The sequence below is a fragment of the Taeniopygia guttata genome, chromosome 18 (assembly GCF_048771995.1).
Source record: "Taeniopygia guttata chromosome 18, bTaeGut7.mat, whole genome shotgun sequence".
Taxonomy (NCBI): domain Eukaryota; kingdom Metazoa; phylum Chordata; class Aves; order Passeriformes; family Estrildidae; genus Taeniopygia; species Taeniopygia guttata.
The window spans coordinates 8,800,617-8,822,792 of NC_133043.1; the positions used below are offsets into that span (position 1 = coordinate 8,800,617).

The window sequence follows — 22,176 nt, forward strand, 5'->3', positions numbered from 1 at the left end:
AGGGACAAAAGTAACTCTATAGCAATAGTCCTAGAAAGGCTTTTCTTGTTCAGAAACCACCTTTCCTTCCTAAAGCCAGAGGAAAGCTTTTTTTTTTATGCCTTTATCAAAGGATTGAGGCCTGATGTTTACCTGAGCAACTGCTTTACTATATAATTAAGAGTATTTTCAAGCTAAAAGAATGTCAGCAGGGTCATCCATGCAAACCCTGACATTAGCTGCCTGTGCAATCTGAATTTTTGTCTCTGTGGATGCTGTAATTGCCATGTGTGATTAAACTATTTGTTCCTACAGCATGAGTGCCTTAATCACTGCTCAGGAGAGATGGCAGTTGTCAAGGAACGGCTCACCAGGTGTGTTCTCTGCTCTGAGCTTAGTGAGCAGCTCTGCACGCCTTGGTGTCTGCTCACACACTGCCTGGACAAGCTGGGGTGCATCTCTGGTAGTCAGAGAATTTCTAGATCAATTCCTCCTTGCTGGCTCCATGGTGTGGCAGATGGCCCTGTCTTACAGAGAAGTGGAGACACTGACAAATTAAGCAAGTATTGTGCACAAAGCCAGCGTGATTTCTCCTCCAGAAACTCAGGGCCTCCTCCCCAGGGTGTTAACAGAGCCTCGACAGCAGAATCACAGACTCAATTTGGTTCGAAAAGACCAGGGAGACCAGCGAGGCCAACCTGTGATCCAACACCTCGATGTCAACGAGACCATAGCACTGAGTGCCACGTTCAGTCTTTCCTTAAACACCTGCAGGGACGGTGCCTCCACCACCTGCTGGGCAGCCCGTTGCAGTGGTTAATACCGGTGGAAAAATTCTTCCTGATATACAGCCAGAACCTCCCCTAGCGCAGCTTTCACTTTGCGCTTTTGTCCTGTGGCTGGTTGGCTGGAAAAGCCCGACTTCTGCCTGGCTACACCCGCCTTTCAGGTGCCCGTCCCGGCCGGTGCGTGCCGCGCTGCTCGGGCGCTGCTCGGGCGCTGCTCGGGCGCCGGGGCCGGGCCGGGGCCGGGGCCGGGCCGGTCGGGCCGGCACTGCGCACGCGCGAGGCGTGCCCGCGCTCCCGGCGGGGCGGCGAGCGCGCAGGCTCCCGCGGAGGGCGCTGACAGCGCGGCTCTCGCGAGAGCTGCGGCGGGACCGGCGGCGCGGCGGGCGGGGGGCCGGGCCGGGGCCGGAGCGGCGGCTGAGGCGGCGCTGGAGCGGCGGCCGGGCCGGGCCGCGCGGGGCCGGGCAGGCGGCGGGAGCGCCCAGCGCTGCGCGGTGAGTCCGGGCGTGTGCAGGGCCGCCGCCCGCCGGGGGCCGTGCCGGGGCGGGGAGCGGGGAGGGCGCACGCTGAGCCCCCGGTGCCGCGGCCTGGGCCCCGCGGTGCTCCGCTCTCCTCGCTGCGCTCCGCCTCGGCGCCGGCCCCTTGTCCCGCCGGGCCTGCCCGGGTCGCGGCGGGTGGAGAGGATGCGGGCTCTGCCGGTGGGGGGTGGTTGAAATGAGCTCTGGGTTCCAGAGGCGTCATCTGCTCGGCGAGATTCCCGGCTCGCGGACGGGGAGCACCGGGCGGGGGTCGCTTTTCTCTCTGCTCTAGGGCTGCGGCGTGTGGCTGGTCGTGGTTCTTGGGGCTTATCTTTTGTATTCCCCAAAACGAGTTCTGTAACTTAAGGCCGCTTCCAAAGGTTAAAAAGCTGCAAGTAGCCTGTAGGCAGGATAATATCCCTGCTGCACTGTCTCCAAACACATTTGGGGTCATGCTTCAAACGTGAGTTTCTGTGATGGAGAAGGACATTTTTCTCTTGGCCTCTTCCCTTCTCTTCTGAACCTCCTTCTTGAGAACCAGTGCTGGTTTTGTGGGATAAAGTTTGACTTGCCAATATAGTTTCAGATAATCTGTAGAAGACAAGGATGAGGCCTTGTTAACTCCCACAACATCTGACTCAGAAGCCTCTTTTATAACCTACAGTGAAAACTATTCTGTAGCACAGTTAGTAACTGCAAGAGCAATTCACAGATACAGTGCTTAGGGAAGTTAATTCTTTGTTTCAAAAATTATTAAATGCCCGGGGTCAAGGGACAAAATCTCAAGGACCACAGATGGTTAATCAATCTTTAAACACCGTGTTGTTTGTAATCCATTTCTGTGCCAACTTTGGATATTGAGAATTTGTGCCACAAAAAGACCTTTCAGTTGTTATCATCTTTTAGGTTGATTGTCATGCAGTATTTTGAGTACTTCATAATACCAGCTAAGCTTGTAACTTTTAAAGCAGTTTTAGACTGTTTAAAATAAAAAAAAAAACCTGCCAGTAAATAAATTCTGGCAGAGGTGAAGTTTTCTGTGCTTTGTGCTGTAGCTTAGTTTTGTAAGTGATATCTTGAGTTGTCTGGTGCTGAAGGAAGTTGAATCACTTTAAGCTGGTAGACCAGGGAGATATTTTGTGATCCTGAATGTTCTGGGGTTTATATGTTAATTATATAATTTATATTTTACTTTGTTCCTTTATTATGTTATACTTCCTTATTTGGTTAATTTGAATTAGTGTTCTGCCCTTACAATTTTAACTTTCTATTCTTTTGTCTAGAGCCTGACACTTGCATTTCTGCATGTCTTCCAGATGATGTATGCACACATTTTTTCTTTCTACCACCCTCAATAATGTTTTGTCCTAAAACAGTTGATGAAGTTGAGGATCTGATTCTTTCCAAAATCTCCTAGTGAATCTATCTAGCCTCTCTTTGGCTTTTCTAAACTGTTCTGTTCCTGCCTGTATCACTTTCCAGAAGAGCAGTAAAACAGTGAAAAGAGAACAATGAGAAAGCTCTCTTTTGTTTAAAAAACATGCTGTTTCTAAGAGTGATGAAAAAAGCTTACCTTTGCCTGTGTGCTTTTTGAAATATCTGTTGAAGTGAGCATGAGAATTGTTTCCTGTTGGCCATAACAGGGAGGTTTGTATTTATAATTACTTTTATTCCATCCTGAGCTGCAGCACTACCACTAATGAGCATTTACTGTTGGCTGCATCTGCTGCCTTTTCTTCCTCTTACCCCTCCCAGTGTTTTTAAGAGCAAAGGAAGTCACAGTAAGGTGAGAAACACTGATATTTTGAGAAGTCTTAGTCATTTCTCTAGCAAGACAATCTGATAATTCTTGTAACATGTAATCATTGTATTAATATATTGGCTGTTATTCATTCATACCAGTCTTACTCCATGTGCAGTCTTGGACTGGGTTCACTGCAGTAATGTGTCCTGTTGCACTGCTCTCTGCCTGAGCCAGATACAGCTGTGCTTTTTTCCCCCAGTCACGCAGTTGGTTTGTTCATGTTTTAATAATGGCATGGCTGAATGTGTGCAAGAACTTATTTAATAAGATTGTAAGCAGCAAATGCTTCCTTAAGAGAATTTAAGGGAATTATGCCTTGGCTTTACCTTTGCTGACATTTGCTGTGTGAGTATCTTGGTTTAATATTTTCAAAGCTTTTCCCTCTTTCAGATACAACTTTAATGCCTAAACTTCAGCTACACTTTTGTCTAAAGTCAGGAAGGTTAAAGTTTTGCTGCACACTGCAGCTGCTGTTAACATTGTTACCTGGAAACATCACTCCTTTGTATGTTGACAATATATCTGATGGTGGTAGTAGTACTAATGCATGTTTAAAGCATATTGCATGATGAATCTCTTTCGTCTTGAATTGTGCTAGAAAATTTCCCGATATTATGCTGTTACTAAGCTCAGGGAAATGCCAGTATAGTTCTTGGAAATACTGCATCAGTTTCTCTAAGAAAGTTGTGTATTAACACCTTCAGTTAAAAAACACGTAATTATTAGCTGCTAGTGCAGTGTGGGTAGCAATACTTGTGTGCCCCTAAAAAAGGAATATTTATAAGTTGAAGCAGTTTGTTTTTTTCAATGTGTCTCAAGCCTTTAGGGTATACTTTAAGTTGTGCAACTTGATGTTACATTCTTAGGTTTGGAACTTGGGGTTTTCAAGTTATGCTCCCTTGGCTGAAGGTGTTTGTCTTCACATGTGGCGTGGTGCTGTTAGAAACACTCAAAGGTTGCTGCCAGTAATATTTAAGAAGGACTAGAAATAGATTGTTTACCATGAAAGATACAGGACAGGTAGACAACAAGCGTTGAGTAGTTTGCATTTTCCATTGCTTCATACATTGTCATTCATGTTGCCTTTTAATGGTGCTATAATAGCAGAAAATTATCAGTGCCATCAGTTGACAAACCCCAAGAGGCCAGGTTGGAAAGATGAGGAGATGGTGAACACAACACAGTAGAAGCAGCAAAGAAAAGACACTACTGGTGAAGGGAAGTAATTATTGCTGTTTGGATGAGTGTGCTGGTCTGATGTGGAAGACTCACATCAGAAAGCAGGTTTTTCATCAGCCTTGAGACTAAATTTAAGACTTTAATAATTACCAAAATGTAGTTAAGATGATCCACTTCATGGATTTCATGACATATGTTGGTCAAAGCTTGGATCCAGTACATTTATTTCCATCGGTTATGGTAGCACAGGGAGATGGTTCTGTTGGGATCTTTGTGGCAGGTGACTCTGTTTTCACCCTTGCTGACCTTTCAGTAGTGCTGTGTAGGAAGACCAGAGAAATCCTAAAGCTCTGCCCATGTTGGGGACCCTACTAAGCTGGTCTTTTTTTGATCAAGGTGAGTCCTGTAAATACCTCCTCTGATTCTGCCAGCTTCCTGTGATAGAATCTCAGTTCCAGTGTTTGCCTCGAGCTTCATTATTCTCTACAGGGAGCTGAAGGTTGGGCAAACATGGGGCTCATGGAATATAAGCATGTTAATTGCTGCACTGCATTTATGTAAGGCAGGTTTTTCTCTGAAATGAGAAATTACTGTTGCCATCTGCTGCCTTTGCATGCAGCAGGGCTCTTTCTGGGCCACAACCATAGCCTGAATTAGCAGGTGCGTGGGTTCACCAGTGTTTGTCAGATCTCTTCAGTCTTGAATTGTCATCGACAAGTGCCAGCTCTCTGTTAGCTCTTCAAGGAGGTAATCATGGTGGGTTTTAACTTACAGACTGTCTTACTTGTGTTGTGGTGGTTTTTTTCCTGATTATTTAGCTTCTGTGCTATAAAGTGTAGTCGGAGTTAATAAAAATCATTCCCATTCAAACCTGAGAGAAGGATTTAAGCCTTTTCAGTGGTTTCAGTGTGTATATATGACTTGCTCGGTTTGATTCAATGTCTTCTCTGAGCCCATAAGAGACACAAACTCACTGATTGTCACACTGAATTTCAAAGATTTTTTAATGCGTTCTGCTGCTCAAAGCACTGGAATTTCAGGATGGTTGCTTTCACTTAGAGTCAGCCCAAACTTTTGTTTCTGTGTTAGATTATTTGAGGACACTTTCTGATAGGCATTTCCATTCCAAAAACCCAGTAGCACTCTCTGCTTTGTCTAGCTTGTATTTAAATCGACGGGAGCTGTATGAATGGCAGGACACGAACCATCGGTGCGGGCATCTCCAGACGGGTCTCTCCCAGGGCAGCCGGTGGGGAGCGGAGCGCGTTCCCTCGCCTACCACGGGCTGTGCCGGTCCCGTGGTGCCGAGCCCGAGGCTCTCCTCCCGGGCCCTCGGGGAGCCGGCTGGCCACGTCCTCCCCCCGTTACATGGCTGTAATTACCGGTGCGAGGAGCGGGAGAGATCCCCGGCAGAGGCGGGAGCTGCCAGCCCCGGGGCGAGGAGCGGCAGCGGCTCCCGGCGGGCTGGTGGCGGTGGCGGTGGCGGTGCCGCCCCCGGGAGCGCCGGGACGGTCATTGGCCGCGGGACGCGTCACTCGGGCGAGCCGGGCCCGGGCGAGCGGCGGCGGGAGGAAGCGGCGGCCGCGCCGCGCCGGGCGGAGGGAGCGGCGCTGGGCGCGGCCCCGGCCATCGATCCGTGCCACTTCCCCTAATGGCCCGTCTCTTCCTCCTCCTCCCCCTCCCCTAGGGCGGATCGTCCCCCGGCCTCCCTGTATGTGAGAGACGGGGCCGGCGCCTCGCACGGAGCCGGGAGCCGCCGCCGCGGGAGGAGCGGAGGCTTCGGGGAGCGCTTCCTGCCCACCGCCCGCACCGCCGGGCGCGGCAGCCCCAGCATGGAAGCCATCGCCAAGTACGACTTCAGAGCCACCGCGGATGACGAGCTGAGCTTCAAACGGGGGGATATCCTTAAGGTAAGTGGTGGGCTCGGGAGTTCCCTCTTTACCGCTGGGCTGTTCAGTTTCTCTCTGAGTCTCTTCCTGTCCATCTGACCTGACCCTCTTTTAGGTCCCCAGAGAATGCTATCTCCTTTCAATACGGAGCCTCAGGATCTTCTAAATCCCAGTCACACCTCTTAGAAAAGGAGAGGCTGTTTTGTTTCAGTATTAAGCATGCATCCCAGTGTCTCTCAATTATCTCTTCTGAGATTGGAATATTTGAAAACTTAGTCATAAACACGGCAGCAAATAAGCAGAAGTACAAGATAAAGGGGAATTCAGTGTAGAGATTATGAGAGGAAGCCCCATGAAGTAATCAAGATCAATTTGGTATTGCTTTTCTTTGCCTCCTGCCAAGGATTCTAATATCAAAGAACAGTGATTGGATTATTTCTCAGTACATAATCTTTTAGCATCAGGCTGTCAAATATTGAAGCTGAGTTTTATCTTCAGTTGTGATGAACTGAAGTGATAAGCTTGTGGCTAAATATATAATGGATCTGTGCAGATGTAAGTGAATGTTGGAGTGCGTTAAAGGAATTTTAGTCTATAGTTCTTTCAGTATATCAAAGGCTTTTTAGACTTCATCTTGCCTATATTACAGGAATTTAAAAAAACAGTTGAGTTTCTACAACTGTAATAAAACTGGATACATAGAACAAGCCCAAAATTTTATTTTGTGGGGGTGTAAAATACAAAAATCCTCAATGATTTGGCCTCGGTGAAGTGTAGCTCAGAGCTTTGTTACTTTCAAGTAATAAGAGCCATATTGCAAAATGCTTTAATGGAATTTATTCACAGTCACTATTTCTCCATAAGGGTGGGCTTTACCTTCCTAATGTGATATATTTGGTGCTAAGGTATCTTTAAGCTGCTTTTTTTCTAAAATGCTTGGAGTAGAAGCAGTTTTGAGAGGTGCTTTTCCTGCAGATATAAGGCTGTAACTGTGTGTATGCTGACAAATCAAGTCCTGCAGACCTCAGTGGGATTACTCATCTGCTCAACATTTTTCACCAGGAAAGAACTTAATTTTAACTACTGTTTTAAAATAAGCTAGAAAAAAGAACCTTTATGTGTAAAGCTATTATGTATCTTTTATAGCTGATATTTCAACTGTGGCATTGTTAAAAGTGTGAGGCAATAAACAGATAAAGGTTGCTAAAGCATATCATGCTTTGAGATTTTAACTTATAAAATGGTTGCATCTGTGTATGTCCTACATGACCCTGCCCCATAATTGGCCTAAAAACTCCTGTTAGACCTGTACACCTCAGTGCCACTGTGTAAATTACCAGGATATTTCCTAGTGCTATTTTTAAATGTGTGAGACTGTTAGAATTTTGGAAACCTTTTGTGATAACCTTGTTTTTGTTTTTAAACCTGAGCTGTATTCTCTTTCGGGTTCCTACTAGCTGTCCTCAACTTTTACAGTGTATTTGAAGTAGAGCATAGCTGAAGTCAGCTTTTAGAAAATGCTGAACAGGAAGGATAAATGAAGTTTAATGAAATATAGTTTATTGTAAAGTGTATTCTCAGCTATTTTCATTTAGTTTGGGGTAGAAATTTGTTTAAGTATGTTAAAAAATATAATAAAAATTTCACTTGTTTAAAAGTATGTTCTCTAAGGATTAAAGGAAAAATACATTTTTTTAATATTTTTGAAGTTTAGTTTGTGTTAAAAGTCTTGCATCTATGCACAGTGGCTGGTAGTAAGATGTTCTTGAGTCCTGGCTACTTGATGTCATCCCATAGATATAAATTTTGTCACACAAATAAAAATATATGTATGCTGTTACACTACATTAATAATTATATTTTTCCTAGAATACACAGGATTCTCCTACTTTACCTGAAACCTAGGATGAACACTTCCTCAAAGCATTTATGCACAGTTCAGTTTTTCAGTCTGCATTTCCTTACTTTTCAGCTCATATTCATATGAAAATGCTCACAAATTTTACATGTTTACCTTATTGATGCATAAACTGAACAACAGAAGTGGTAAATTGCTCAAGATTATCACTGAAGTCAGTGGAAGCATTGGGACTTTCAGGAATCCTTCAGCACATAGTTGAGCTGCGTTCTGTGCAGTGTGCTGAGATTCACTGTGTAAAGCTGGCGAATTTCAGACAAATAAAACCAAACACTGTTCCAGTTTACCCATACTGACAAACTTTGTTGCTTTGAAAAATCTGTTTCACTTCAAATATGTTTGAAGTTGTGGAAATTAATTTCCACCCAAAATGCCAGATCTGTTTGTTAGAGCTCTGTTCATGACTCAGAAATCTTAGGGGTATCCCAGTCATGTGCCCCGTGTGATGTCTCATTAACCAGGTCAATCTTCCTGTCCTCAAAGGAGTTGGGAAGAGGAATAGACTTGTAACATGTTGAATGCACCTGCATCCTTCAGTGTCCCTTGCTGAGGGCCATGTGTTACTTCATGTATGGTGAAGCCTTTTAACAGTGAGACACCTGTGGTGATGTGCTCCAGAGAACAGGGCTGGCTGTTAGAGGATGGCAGAGCATTGATTTGTAGCAAAATGTGCCACACAACACAAGAACAAAATCTCTACAGTTTAATTCCCGTTCCTTGGAAGTCCATGCTTCTCCCTGTGGGGAGAGAAGGCAGAGATGCCCAGTCTGGCTGCTCTGACCTCAGTAGATAACTTGCCTGTGATGTCATGTGCCATTACTGCTGCCTACCCACAGATTCAAGACCTGATTGAATAGCACTTGAACTGGAGCCATTAAGCTGGTTGTTAGTAATCTTGTGGCTGGTTTCCAAAAGTGAGTGAAGATAGTTGACCTTTGGCTTGCAATTGTAAAACGGCTGAGTGAAGACAAAAAGTGCTTGGCCTCTTTTTTTTTTTTTTTTTTCTTTTTTTTTGCTTGTGGGCATTAGGTGGTAAAAGCTGCTCCTATGGTTTCTGTAACTCTGGCAGGACATGGGTCCCCTACCCTTCTGTCTAGTGGCTCTGTAGCAGTGTGTGGTACTGCCTCTCAGGAGATGCTCACTGACAGCTTTCTCTAAACTTCACATACTCTAAATACTACTTGCTGAATCTTTTCCAAAGAAAGGCAAGATTGCAGCTTCCTTCTGACAGTGTTGCAGCTCTCTAGCTTCATGCTTTTCCTGTTGCTTCACAGGAACTTGTTGGTGACTGGGGTCCTTCTGGGAGGGGTGAAGGTGGCCTATCTTGTTACTTAAAAAAGTAAAATAAGGAAGCTGAATGATTCCTGCCTGAGGGATTCCTACTTGAAATCTTGATTTACTGTTTTTTCACTTTGAACAGTTTACAGTTGTCCTGATGCCTTTACAGTCTTCACCTTTATTTATTTTCTTTTTCTTGTATATATTGAAGTTGGGATGAGTTGAATTCAGTCTCAGTATTTGTTATTCAGGTTCTATGTCCCCCAAAACTATCGGCCTTCATGCTAAGTGCCAAATACCCAGATCTAAAGTGTATTAATATGTGCTGATGGTTTGGCAGGAACCAGGGGGAGAAAAGAGAAGAAAAATCACCATTTTTTGTCATCTCATTGTAATTTCTCTACTCCTCCTAAATCTAATCGGAAGTGTGAAGTTATTGCCACGGTGCTCTGAGAACTTTTTGTGTGGTTAATGCAGGAGCACTAAACATATTAGTATCTTATATGTTAAAATTGTTTTGTTTTTAAATTATAAACTACGGTTCTGTTTCCACTTTCTCCTTCTGTCATAGGGTTGGGGATAGCTGGAAAGTGTTTTTCTGAAGAAGTGAATCTACTGTTTCCAGTAGATACCATCATAATTAATTCAGGGGTGCTTAGAGATTGTTTTTATGGCTCAAATTATCCAGATGGTGTTTCAAGTAGAAGGTTATAATCTTGAATTTTGAGGTTTTTGCTTTTATGTGATATACAAGCCAGCTTCCTTATGTGCTAAAAGAAGATTTCCTTGACAGGATTTTGATCACTTCACAATTTGGTTCAGCAAAGTCAAGTTTACTTTTCCCATTCTGATCATACACTTTACGGTCACCACAGGTTCTGTCCACATGAGTGTTTGTCACCACACTTGTTTTCTTTGTCAGCCCTTAAGAGAATTGAGTGTTTGCTAACAGTTGATGCTGAGGTGGCATTTTCAGTTCCTCCATGAAAACCATTTTTCTGTGGCAGGATAGAGTGGAACAGTTTCAAATAGAGGCAGGAAGATGATAAATGAAGGGAGCACTGTCTCCCTACTGCTCTTTCCCTCCCTCCTCTGTGACTTCACCTGCATTGGCTGTTGTGTTGTGGGGTCTGTACTAGAGAACAAAAATTCAAGGCTTGATGAAGAGATGTGCCAGTATTTTTCCTGGTTTGAGTAAAGCTATCTTCACACTGATCTTTCCTCTCCCTTCTTTACACACTCCTCCATATTTTCCTATTTGTTGTAATGGGATGGACTCTGTGTGGTCTTGATGATTTTAATGTGTGAGAAACAATTTTCTGAATTAATGATTCAGCCAAATTGCAAGCACTATGTGCTTTGTAGTGAAATAGGTCAAATATTAGAATTGGTTGCCCAGAAAAGTTGTGGAATCCCCCTCCTTGGAGATACCCAGGCAAGTCCCTGAGCACTCTAATCTAATTAGACTGCTTTGAGCAGGAGAGTGAATTGGGTGTCTTCCAGAGGCCCTTCCAAGCTACTTTATTCTGTGACTTAGCTGTGGGTGGCAGCTCTGCTGTGTGTGGTGGTTGATTTGTAGAGGTGCTTAGGTCATGTTCTCTGACTGGTGGCCTTGAATTAAGATGATAATTGCCATCAATATGTGATCTATATTGCAGTCTAAGATGGCAAAACTGTCAGAACACTACATAAACATAAAACCAAGTACAATTACCTGAAATGTAGTTAATTTGGCAGCCTGGCAGTTGGAGATCTGTGGCACAAAGAGATGCTGCTATAAGGGGCTGCATTCTTCAGATCTGCTGAAGTGTTCAAGGCCTGGTTTGAGTGCAGACTTCTCCAATATTGTTCCTCTTATGTATGAAAGTAATGCGACAGTGGGTTATGTTACATTAACCAACTTCTGTAGCCATCAGGATGAAGTGTGTGGGAAAGAAACAGCTGATCTTAACAAAGTGTGTGTTCTGTATTTGTAGAAGAGCTTGGACCTGCTTAGACAAAGTTTGTGTTGCTGAAGGTATTTTTGTGCAGGAGATATGGAGTATTCCAGTCTGAAGGTGTAAAGTGGTCTTTGCAAGCAAGGAATAAACACATTCCACCTTAAATATGGAATCTTTATTTTTACTTAGAAGGTTTTTATGATGATTATTTAAATTTGTCTCTGAAAGCAGAGAAGGATGAGCTCTGTGAGCTACCTGAAGGTTGTAGGAGTTCTGAATGTTGGACAAACACTGACTATAGCTAGTGGTCAGCTCAGCTGATTTTGTGACACTACCTTAGCACATGTTGCATTCTGTGGTAACCAGGGAGAAGGTGCTAATTTGAAGCTCAGCTGCCTTTGCCAGTTTAATGGAGGAGCTGTTACAGCCTCTCTGGAAGGTCCAGCTTGTGATATGCCAGGTGTGACAGACAAGTGTTAGCACAGGCATAGCAGCAAATCACATTTTGGCTTGATAAATTATTTATCTGCTTTGTTCAACCTGCTTGTCAAACTGCAACAAACTTGATGTGCTTTTGTTTTTATTTACTGGCAATACAAAAATGCTGCCTCTCCTCTTCGATCAGGTGACATTTCTGTTGTGTTAATTATTGTGATGAGGGATTGAGAATTTCTGATCAATAACATTGTTATTCTTGGACCTCCTGGGTGTTAATGAACTAACTTTTATTTAATTTACTGTTTCAAATTAAAATGGCAAAAACTTGATTGCAGCTTGAGGGAAGAAAAGGATTACGATTTTTAGTGGCATGTATTAAGGATTGGGAGTGTATTCATAGATTTCCAGTTTGTGTGCAGAGCCCTGCTAATTGCTACTTGTTTGTAGTGATATTCAGATGTCTCTGATTTCTCTCCACAATTAATAAGATTCAACTAAGCGAGGGAAGATAAGAAATCCAGTTTTTCTGTGTAGAGCTCAGCTTAACAAGGAGTGAACTGTATGACCCCTTGATAAAATCCCTTGTGCTTTAAAATTGCCAGGGGCTACATACTGTAAATCAAATACTAAAGCCTGAACTTCATGGGGAAAAAAGGTACTGGGCTAAACTAATCCTATTCTATGAAAATGTAAAAAAATTAGGCATTAGTGCCCTAACAACACTGGAGCAAATCTTGTCATCTCAAATTGAGCAAAAAGGGGCTTTAATTTACCAAACTTGATTAATTTTACAGTAGAAGACTAAACTAGAAGAACTACTAAAGATAATTTTTGGACATTTTCACAACTGCTGTGAGACAGAAGTGTTGTATTATAAGCTATTGTACTGAAGATGGCAGATTTCCATACTTGCTCTTTATCCCTAAATTACAACCTTTGCTAAATTTTTAATAATTATATTTATATGCATGTTAAAAGGTTTGAAGAATCAAAGCTAATTTTAGAACCATAACAACAAACAACTTTATAAATCCAACCAACACACCTACACACGTCCCCCAGCTCCCCCAGAAAAGCACATTTAAAGCCATTCACATCAGCAAAGGATTCTATAGCAGACAGGACCTAGTGAAGATGAGTTTTGAGTTTTTCCTGTGTTGCTCTGTGGCATCACCTTTCTTCTGGTCTGTGGTGTTGAATTGCAGAATTTTCCTTTCCAGGTGTGACAGCAGAGGGTTGTTGCAGCAGTGAGACCTGAAGTGTCTGGACCTAACAGACAAGAGAAGAGACTGGATCTTCTTTAGCTACAGCCAAGTTGACCTCGAGGTGGCTGGGCTAACTGATAGCCCCACTGTGGGATTCGATGTGAATTACAGAACTCACACAGGAGTCTGGATGAATGCTGTTAGTTAATGTCTGAGCAGCTACTCTTAATTAACACAGTGTAGCAGAGGATAAGCCTATTTCCCTTCTTCCCCCCGCCCTTACTTTTCTCAGTGCTAGTGTGATGGGTCCTAGCCACGGAGATGAAGCTGTGACTTGGGAATAGAATATTTACATAGGAAGGTGACCAAGTGAATGCATTTGTTCTTTCTCTGCCCAGTCTTACAGCCTTAGAAATGGAGCATTTGTGTAGCTATCTGTTTCACTGGGGCACTGATGAAAAGAGGCACCAGGTCCAAGTGTTTTATGTTTTCCTTGCTTCATGTAGCATTTTGCTAGGAAAGCTGCCTTTGATCTCTGTAATTTCCAATTTTCTCTGAAAATTGTGTTAGATTTAAAATGCAGATGAGTAGGTGACTTGTGTGTGTTCTGCATTTGAAGGTAGGTCAGGAGGCCGATACTGCAGCAGTTTGATACACAATTCTTATCTGCAACTTTATCCCCCAGCTGTTCTTGCTCTTTCATTTCCTTTGCTGATCCTACAGTGGCAGTTATCTCCCAGGCTGGGCAAGCACCAGTGACTGGAATAATCAATATACACTTGGAAATAAATGTGGCCTTTGGATGCTTTGGCCCTTGAGGAGAGACAATAGGATAGGAGAATACTTTTTATTACTTTTGTGGTGGGCTGGGTTTGTTTTCATTTTCTACATCAGGAAATGCTGGATAAAGTTGTTTCTTTCCCTCAAATAGCCAAATCTTCTTAGACAGACCAGCAGCATTGTCCATTTCAATCTGTCAAGCCTGGGGCTTGTCCTTGTTTGTCACTTTGAGGCTCCTGCCGTGTTGCTGGGTATTTAAAGCACTGTGTGAGTGACACATGCCTTCAGCTTTGAAGACATCTTGTAACACCTCCTAGGAGTAGGTGTTCAAATGGAACAGAAAACGCTGTGAAGCAGAATGTCTGTGGTGGAGCCTGAACTTGTTCCCATGGCTTGTATGCATGATTGGTGCCACCATCTGACAACTCAAGTGAGAATTGGTTTAACAAATTTAAAAGTGTGTTTTTTCATGATGACATGTGCTAAACACACGGAGTTGTACAGCTGAGCTCTAATGGAGCAAAAAGTGAACTGACAGTCTCCAAAACTGCTCATGAAAATTATTTTTAGGTTATTTATTATATTCCTGAATTTCAGATGCTACTCTACAATACTTCCTGATTACTAACTAGATGCATCTGAAATTTGCATTTTAAATGGTTGTGTTCATAATTTTCCTCAGCCTGTATGTCTCTCTTTAAAAGAATGATGTTTTTCTATAGATACTAACCAGAAGCCCGTTTTTAAAACGTTTTAAATGTGTTGAAGAGCTTAAGAGGCTTTTTATCCCCTTCGGCAGCGACTGCTCACTTGAATTTCTGTACCTGATCCTGGATTCTTTTGTCTCCAACTGTTTGTTGTGAAAAGCAAATAGTCCTGGTATCGGGGACTCATGAAATCAGTTGGGTTTTGATCCTGTGGTGGCAGATCAGAACAGTGACTGGAATTAGGCAAAAGCTAGAAACAGCTATTTCTGTCTAGAAGAAGATTGTCGGCCTCTGTGGAGTAATTAATTTAGAATGGTGATGTTCAAATGTTACTGCCCTTTATAAATAAAATATAGGAGAATACTCAACAGAGTAGAATTATTCTGTTTGTACCTGCTGGATTTACTGGTTTGCATGAGTTCGTGCCAGCCTGCACGCAGTGTCGGGAGCTGCCTGTTGGCTCCACTGCAGCTGGACCTCATGCAGAGAAGAGCAGAAAGCTTTTTTTTTTTCTCTCTTCAGCTGAACTGTAATTATACTGTTAGTCTCTAAAACCTCTTATTTAAATAATTTGTTTCTGGAATTCATGCTTTCTCCATGGAGCCAACCTACTTCTTGCTCTAACTTGTACTAAAACTCTACAGGTTTACGTGGGGGAAGTACTGCTGTTATGCAAAATTGTTTCCCTTGGGAGGAAAGGGGAATTCTTCATGAGTTATGTATGAGACAGCAGGTTCCACTAATCATAGCAGCTCTGCTAGTACTGAAGACTTGTAGTATGAGCTAGTCAGCCCTCTGATTTGTGAGAAATTGGCACAAAATTTTAAATTCTTGCAACTCTTGCTGAGCTTGAGTTTTTCCATTTTAAGTCCTGATGTACAGTAAAATTCTTAGGGTATGTTTTGTTACCTACACTTCTTTAGCATAAGTATGGAAAACGATACTTAACCATTTGATCTGGATTTTACTTGCTGCTGTTAATAGCTTATGGTCTGTTTGGAAAGAACTGTGCTTAGATTCCTGGTCTAAGTAGATTTATTTTAGAATAAGTAGGATTTTCAGCTGCAGAAGTGTGTAGCTTTTGTGAGTACCTCTGGAAAATCTTCCACTTTTGCTCAAGAGGTATTTCCCTGAGCTCCTGTGCAGTTCAGGTCTTGTGCTCTAATCTTTACTACTTCTGGGAGCACAACAGATCAAGGAAATTTGATTAGTGGGGAGGGAAACAGGGATTCAAAGTGCATCCTACAGTTGCAGAAGGGAAAAGAACCAAATGCAAGGAAGATGAGGAGAAAGTGGCACCCAAGGACTGTGAACACTTTTAAAGATGAAATTTGGCGTTTAAAATGTTCTTTTTCCCAACCTTGTCTTTGAATAATGCTTGAATTTCAGTGACATGAACATCAGCTTGACAAATTTGCCTTGTCCAGGCTATATCAGGGGAACCTGTTGTGCATATATTTCACAGCTAAATTTTGTTTCTGTAATGTTCTACATGTCCCCAAAGGCTACTTGAACAAGATATATCCTTAAGCCTGGAAGTGCTCAAGCATGGGCTGGCAGTTCAGCTCCCTGCTGACCACTGGAATGGAGGAAGCAGAAGTTGCTTCTGTTTCCTCCTTGCCTTCACTTCTGTCCCTATTTCTTAAAATACATATTGCACTACCACCTCTGCCCTACCTCTCCTGAAACTATAGTTTGTCAAAAACGGTGTGGATTTGTCTATTTGGACTGTATGTCAGGGTGTTTAAACTTTCTTCCAGCCTCAAGCTGTCTTGGCATTTCCTTACACTTTACTAAGAAGAGATAACATTCCTCATTTTTCTTCCCTGAAAATTGACTGTAAGGTTTAGATTGTCACTTGCCCTCTGCCAGAATGGGCAGCTGAAGACTCTTGTGACTCCCCCTAAAATCACTGAATTGCTTAGTTTGGAAAAGACACCTAAGATCATCATGTCCAACCTTCCTACTTAGAAAAATTCGGATTGAAACCAACAACTTTCTTTGCAGGGTCACAAAAAATAAAGATAACCAAAGTGATTATAGTTGACCCACATTTCCTGATTTCCACCCTTCCCATTACAGCTTGTTGTGTCTGGTAATCTTGCAAACTGTTACCTTTGCTCTCTTTAGGTAATGTAAAAAGGAAAGGCATAAGTCAAAAGGCTTCCAGTGTTTCTATAAACTTTGTTGAGCCTTCTTTCCTTTGAAAAGTTTGTGTTTCAGTCCACCTGTCTCTATTTGGATTACAAACACCTGCATGATGTCGCAGTAAGATTAGAGGCACTGTTGATTCTATTTGCATGATGAGTAATAAATTCCCCCTGAAGCTTGTTTGTTGAGAAGAAAACATTATTTTTAACATTCCAGAAGGGCTGAAGTTATTAAACATCGGGCAATATGTTGATAAAAGAGCTGCTCTACAGGCTGGTCAGCTACTGAAAAAGATCTGGAGGTGACACAGTTGTGCTGCAGGTTGAAATTCTGTGGAAGTGGCTGAATTATTCCCCAAGGGTATTTTTCTGAACCCTTTGGGGCTCCCTAGTTTAAAGTCCTCACAAAGAAAATACTCTTACACAGATTTCCAAGTTTGCTTTGACTCTAACGGGATTTAGCTGTTCTTGGGCAGAATTGTAGTCAAAATTGAAAAGTCTGACCATATCTAATGAAAATCTTCTAAAAGCACCTGTTTTCCCTCACTCATTGTTCCCAAAACTCCCAGTTTACTAACTGGGAGGGAGAGGCCATCATCCAAATGGGTGAAAACGAACTCTGACGTCCTAATGGCAGGGATCAAGTAACACTCCTGGGGGGTGCCTGGGTTTGCCAAGGTTTTTCAGCCCCCACAGACAGATTTGAGCTGACCTTTCACGTGGCCCCTGTACTGTGCTGCCAGCTAGCTGTATTAGTCAGCTTTCTCCCACTCACTGTTGGTTGCCACAGATAATACTCAGTTTATTGTATCTTTATAATGGATTATGTATTATGCTTTAAAGTTTCTTCGATGGAAGTAAATTCTACTCTTCCCAGTGTTCTAGGAATAGTTCCTGTCTGAAGTGAATTATGCAATTTTCACAATTAAAATAAAAAGAAAACTGTTTACACATAGGTTTTTCCATAGTTCTTCTCTGTGTTCTGAATATTTGCCATTCTAGACTGGACTGGATGTACCCCTCCAGTGCTGACTGTGTTGGTCAGATGTTTTGCCCTGGACATCATCTTCCTCTTTGTGTAAGGTGTTGGCTTCCTTCAGTCAGGCTGGAGTGACTCACTCCGCTGGAGGCTGTGTCTGGGTATTGGTGGCCACACCTTTTGTACATCTTTCTAAACCCATTTTGAATCCATCTGTACATCACAGCATAAAAACCTCGTAACATAAACACGTACTGTGTGGAATAAAGTCACTTGCTTCATTTGAAACGTGCTACCTTGGAGTTTTACTGATTTTTTTCTTCTCTCCCCATCTCCTTGCAAGAGACTATATGAAAACATCTCCCCTGTACCTCTCACGAGGAGAATTGATTTGCAAATGTCTTCTTGTTTCAGTTGCTTTTTTTTCTGAGAAGGAGACAGGGAGAATCTGATCTCTTATAGTCCAAAACTCATTCCATGCTTTGTTTTATCTTGGCTCTTTTTGCAACTCTTCTAGTTCATTTTAACCCATTCCAAAGAATGCTAAATGTAAGTACTCAGAGTACAGAGGGGCTGACACAAATTTAGTGTAAAAATATTTGGTTTGTTTCATTCTTATGAGAAACAGGTAATGTTTCTAATTTATTTTCAGATTGCTGCCCCTTTGATTGTGTTATAATTGTTGAGGAGTAATAGTTTAAAATCCTTAGCTTCATACAATCACAGTTCCTTGGGGTTTTTAGCTGTGTTTTTCCTCACACATGTTATTTTCCATATTGTATTTAATCTCACATTTATCACTTGGCCTTTTAGTATTACAAGTTATTGGTGTAACTGATGAATTTTAGGGTTTGAGTACAGCTGCAGCCAGTCCTGAGATCCTGTGGCACAGCCTCCCCGTGCTGCAAACACTGACCATTTGGTTTCTTTTTTAACCACCAAGGGTGAGGATCTTGTGTTGTTAATGAGCACATTTGTGGGGTCAGGTAGCCAGAAGTTGAATTGTTGGGTTTTTTAATGAAGCAGCTCAAATAAACCCTAGAAAAGCCTTGTGACTATTTCCAGTTTATCACAATGAGTGGTTCATCTGCCCTCTATACGGAGTTACATTTTCATTCTCTCCTCCACTGATTAAGTGGAGGTCTGAGGTGATGATTGCTTTTTGCTTTTATAGCTTTGCCAAAAGAGCCCAGCCTCCAAATAGCTGCCTGAGGCAACTTAATTGGATATTTGCTGTACTTCAGGGAGGTTTTATGGCTATGGACTGGCAATATGGCTGCAAAGCAGCCGGGACCAAACCAGCATCTGTCATCTCATCATGTGTATTTTAAAGTCTTTAGATAAGGCCTGGTCCTGGTTGGTGAGTACATCCCTGAGCTGGCTTCCACATATTGAGGTCTTCCCAGAACTCCGCTGTTGAGAATCTTTTTGGATGCATCCACACTAATGCATGGTCTGAAAATCCCATTTTGTTGTGTGGGAATGATTGACCCTTTGTCAGGGCCCTGGGGGGAATTTTTTGTGGCCAAGGCATTGATCTCCTGATTGGAATCTCCTAATATGGGAGAGTTGTAATGCCTTAGCTTTTATTGTGACTTACAATGGAGATACTGTGCTGCTATAATGTACTTGGAAGCTTAAAATTAGTCTGTGCTCAAATAATACACCCTCGGGTGTCAGTGACCTGCATTGTGATATCCCTTCCAGGTTACTGCAAGGCAGCCATGACGAGTTCTATTCTTGTTCTAATTTGTTCTTGACCTGGAACAATTCTTCTAATTTGAGACACTAATTAGGAGATAGTTTTAGTTATCTCTGATCTTTTCCATAAAGAATTTTGTGCCTCAGCTGTCTTGACTTTAAGATTTTGGAGCAAATTACTGCTTTTGGCATTTCATATCTGCATTTCTGCATTATTCATATAAGGAGACTCTTGGATTTTTTTGTTCTTGCCTACAAGCCAAGAGAGCAGCAATAGAATTTTATTGTTGATATAGCTGGTGCTTCTAATAGTATATTAAAAAAAAAAAAAGGCAGCATTTATCACTTTCATATTTCTTGTTCTTCTGAGATAATGTAAGTAGTGTCTCTTTTTAAATTTAAAAAAAAATATTCCTGTATTAGGATACTGGTTTTCTTCCTGACCCTGAGTAACTCTGGATGACTGTTTCTTAGCCCAATCGATGGCATAGTGAGATACAAGAGACTAGTATAGGCTCAGTCTTTTCATGATACAAAGTTCTACTCTAACTTTTTGTGAGTAAATGGCATTTAAATGCTTTATTTTCCTTTTATGGAGAGAATTGGACATGAAGAAATAATATTTTATTAGTTCTTAAGTGAAAGAGGAACTTCATTACACAAGGGGATTTTTTTAAGCATTTCTTTGATGTGCAGATGTTACCCCCTCTTTATTTTTCTATTCTTCTCATTTTCCCCTCTTCCCTCCCTTCTAGTGTGTACTTCAGCAGTTTACTTTCAGTAATCCCCCACAGCTGTGATTTTGGACTTTTTCTGAGGTAGATTGAAAATTAAAGTTGCTTTGGAGTTCTTTGGCCTTGTACTTTCCAGTTGAAGTCAGCTTAAAAGCGATGTTTTAGCATGAATGGATGTCACAGACCATCAGCAGCTATGGCACAGGTGTGCTCCTTGCTGTACAGTGTCATCTTTCCTTCTCCTTTCCAAAAGGAGATTATTGATGTGTTTCCACTTTTTGCCATTCACAATGATGTGTGGTGCTTAGACAAATGCCATTTAGTTCTGATAGCTTTTGTTGCTTTAGAGGAATGATCCTTATCCTTTGCCATCTGATTCCATGTCTGTGGTTCAGATGCCCTTCTCTAGCTCCTCTCTCCATCAGCAGTTATCCAAGTGTGTTCTTTTCTCAGTCTCTGAGGAGTGTGTGTTTTTCCAGGCTCGGGTGGGAGGGTGTTTTTCTTTTCTCTTTGAAAAAAAAAAGCTAAGCTTTCCTGTTTGTCCAGAAATTGCTGAGCTTTTTATGGTTAAATTGAGGCCACTGTGACTCCAGAATTTGTTATTCCGGACCTAGGAGTACAGAATTGTGCATGTTTCATTCTGTATCCTATTGGTTCTCCACTAACTGAACCTTGATTTAATGATGAGTTTGGAGTTTAATGGATTCATGTTGGAATGAATTATAGCTTTTTTGACTCAGGCCTGTTATGACCCAAAAATGGGCTAAACTTAAATGTCATTAAAAGATTTCTGGGGTATAATAGTTCATTATTCTGTAGCATCCTGAACACAATCATACATTTCTTCTGAAAGTTATCATGGATTGAAGATCAACATGAGATGTTGGTATACTAACCCCACTCTGTTTTTAGAGAATTTGATGTGTTTGCCCTACTGAGGTTTGCACATGCTAAAGGCACGAGTCAGTGGGAGAGACTGAGGAAGCTTTGTGCTAGAGAGGCTGGAATATTGGCACTTGTGTTAAAGATGGGATAAGTAGATTGCCCAAGTCTTCATCATCAAATTACTTAAGATACAATGTTAAGAATATCGACATACAAGTTGTCATTATCAAAGACCTATGGAAATCTGGAAAAGAAATAAAGGGTTTATAACTGAAACCAGTTGTTTGGGAAACTGTAGTTTTGGAAAGATCACTGAGCATAACTAGTTGGTGCAGTTTGGTTCTACTGACTTTCAAAACTTAGAATAATTGCTCAGAACAGCCTATGAAGCAAAGTTTAAATTGTGATTAAATTGTAAGATTAAATTGTGATTAAATGTATTTTCAGGGAGGTTAGTTAACTGTAAAATCCACTGAAATCCATTCTTCCTGTATGTTTTTTAATATATATTTTATTTCATGTATTTGCCTTGGTGACTGGGTTTTTTTGACATGAAGGTTTGTTTCTTGCAGGCCCAGAAGTCTGAATTCAGTGTTAGTCATGGGTTTGGTGAACAAAGATCTTTCAGTACATTTGTTATTTGAAATTTTTTCTTTTAGTAGAACCTGGCCAGGTGGGAATGACCAGAGTTGCATCTCTTAACAACCTCCAGAGGTGGCTTGAACAGTATGTAAGAATGGACTGTTTGAGCTCTCTTTGAACTTTGGGTTATTAGTGCAACACTAGTATAATCCTTGGGTTTTTGTTATTGCTGTTTTTAAACCAGCCAGGTTGGGTTTTTTTATTGGCTTTCTTTTGAAGTGTAACTGATGACCTACACCCATCCATTGAAACACAGGTGCAAGAAATAGCAGTGTGCCCTCTCAAGCCTGTAAAAAGCAAGTCCCCTAAAAATCTTTTGTCATTAAATGGCCTCTTTATTATCCTTTCTTTCTCCCCCATTCGGTGTTACATGAGCAGGGAAATCACTGCTGTTCGTGTAGTGTTGTACAGTAAAGCTTTATCTCTTTTCTCCTCGTTGGGTTCTGTGAGATTGGAGACATCCTGTGAGATGTTTGTGATTTCAGTGTTCTAGAGCCAGTGGTGCAAACTGCCCCCAGTGTGGTCTGGTCTGTCACAATCGGGTTTGCAGGCTTATGGGGTGCTTTGCACTGTGCAAATGGGACAGGAATGAGTCAGAGATGTTCAACATTGGGATCAGAAACCATTTGCAAGTGTCTTCCTCTTGTGTGTGCATGTCCCGCTAG

The 22,176-nt window shown here is 42.0% G+C and overlaps 1 protein-coding gene across 1 annotated transcript in view; it reads left to right on the top strand.

The window, feature by feature from the left end:
* Positions 1 to 1,113: 1,113 nt before the first annotated feature.
* The window catches only part of GRB2 (growth factor receptor bound protein 2), a gene marked incomplete at its 3' end in the record, with an annotated part of 48,348 nt that continues 27,285 nt past the window's right edge, over positions 1,114 to 22,176 (top strand). Inside the window, 2 exon segments of the mRNA NM_001245352.1 lie at positions 1,114 to 1,258; positions 5,953 to 6,175. Of these exon segments, the coding sequence (NP_001232281.1) occupies positions 6,098 to 6,175 (78 nt within the window). The 5' untranslated portion in view covers positions 1,114 to 1,258; positions 5,953 to 6,097.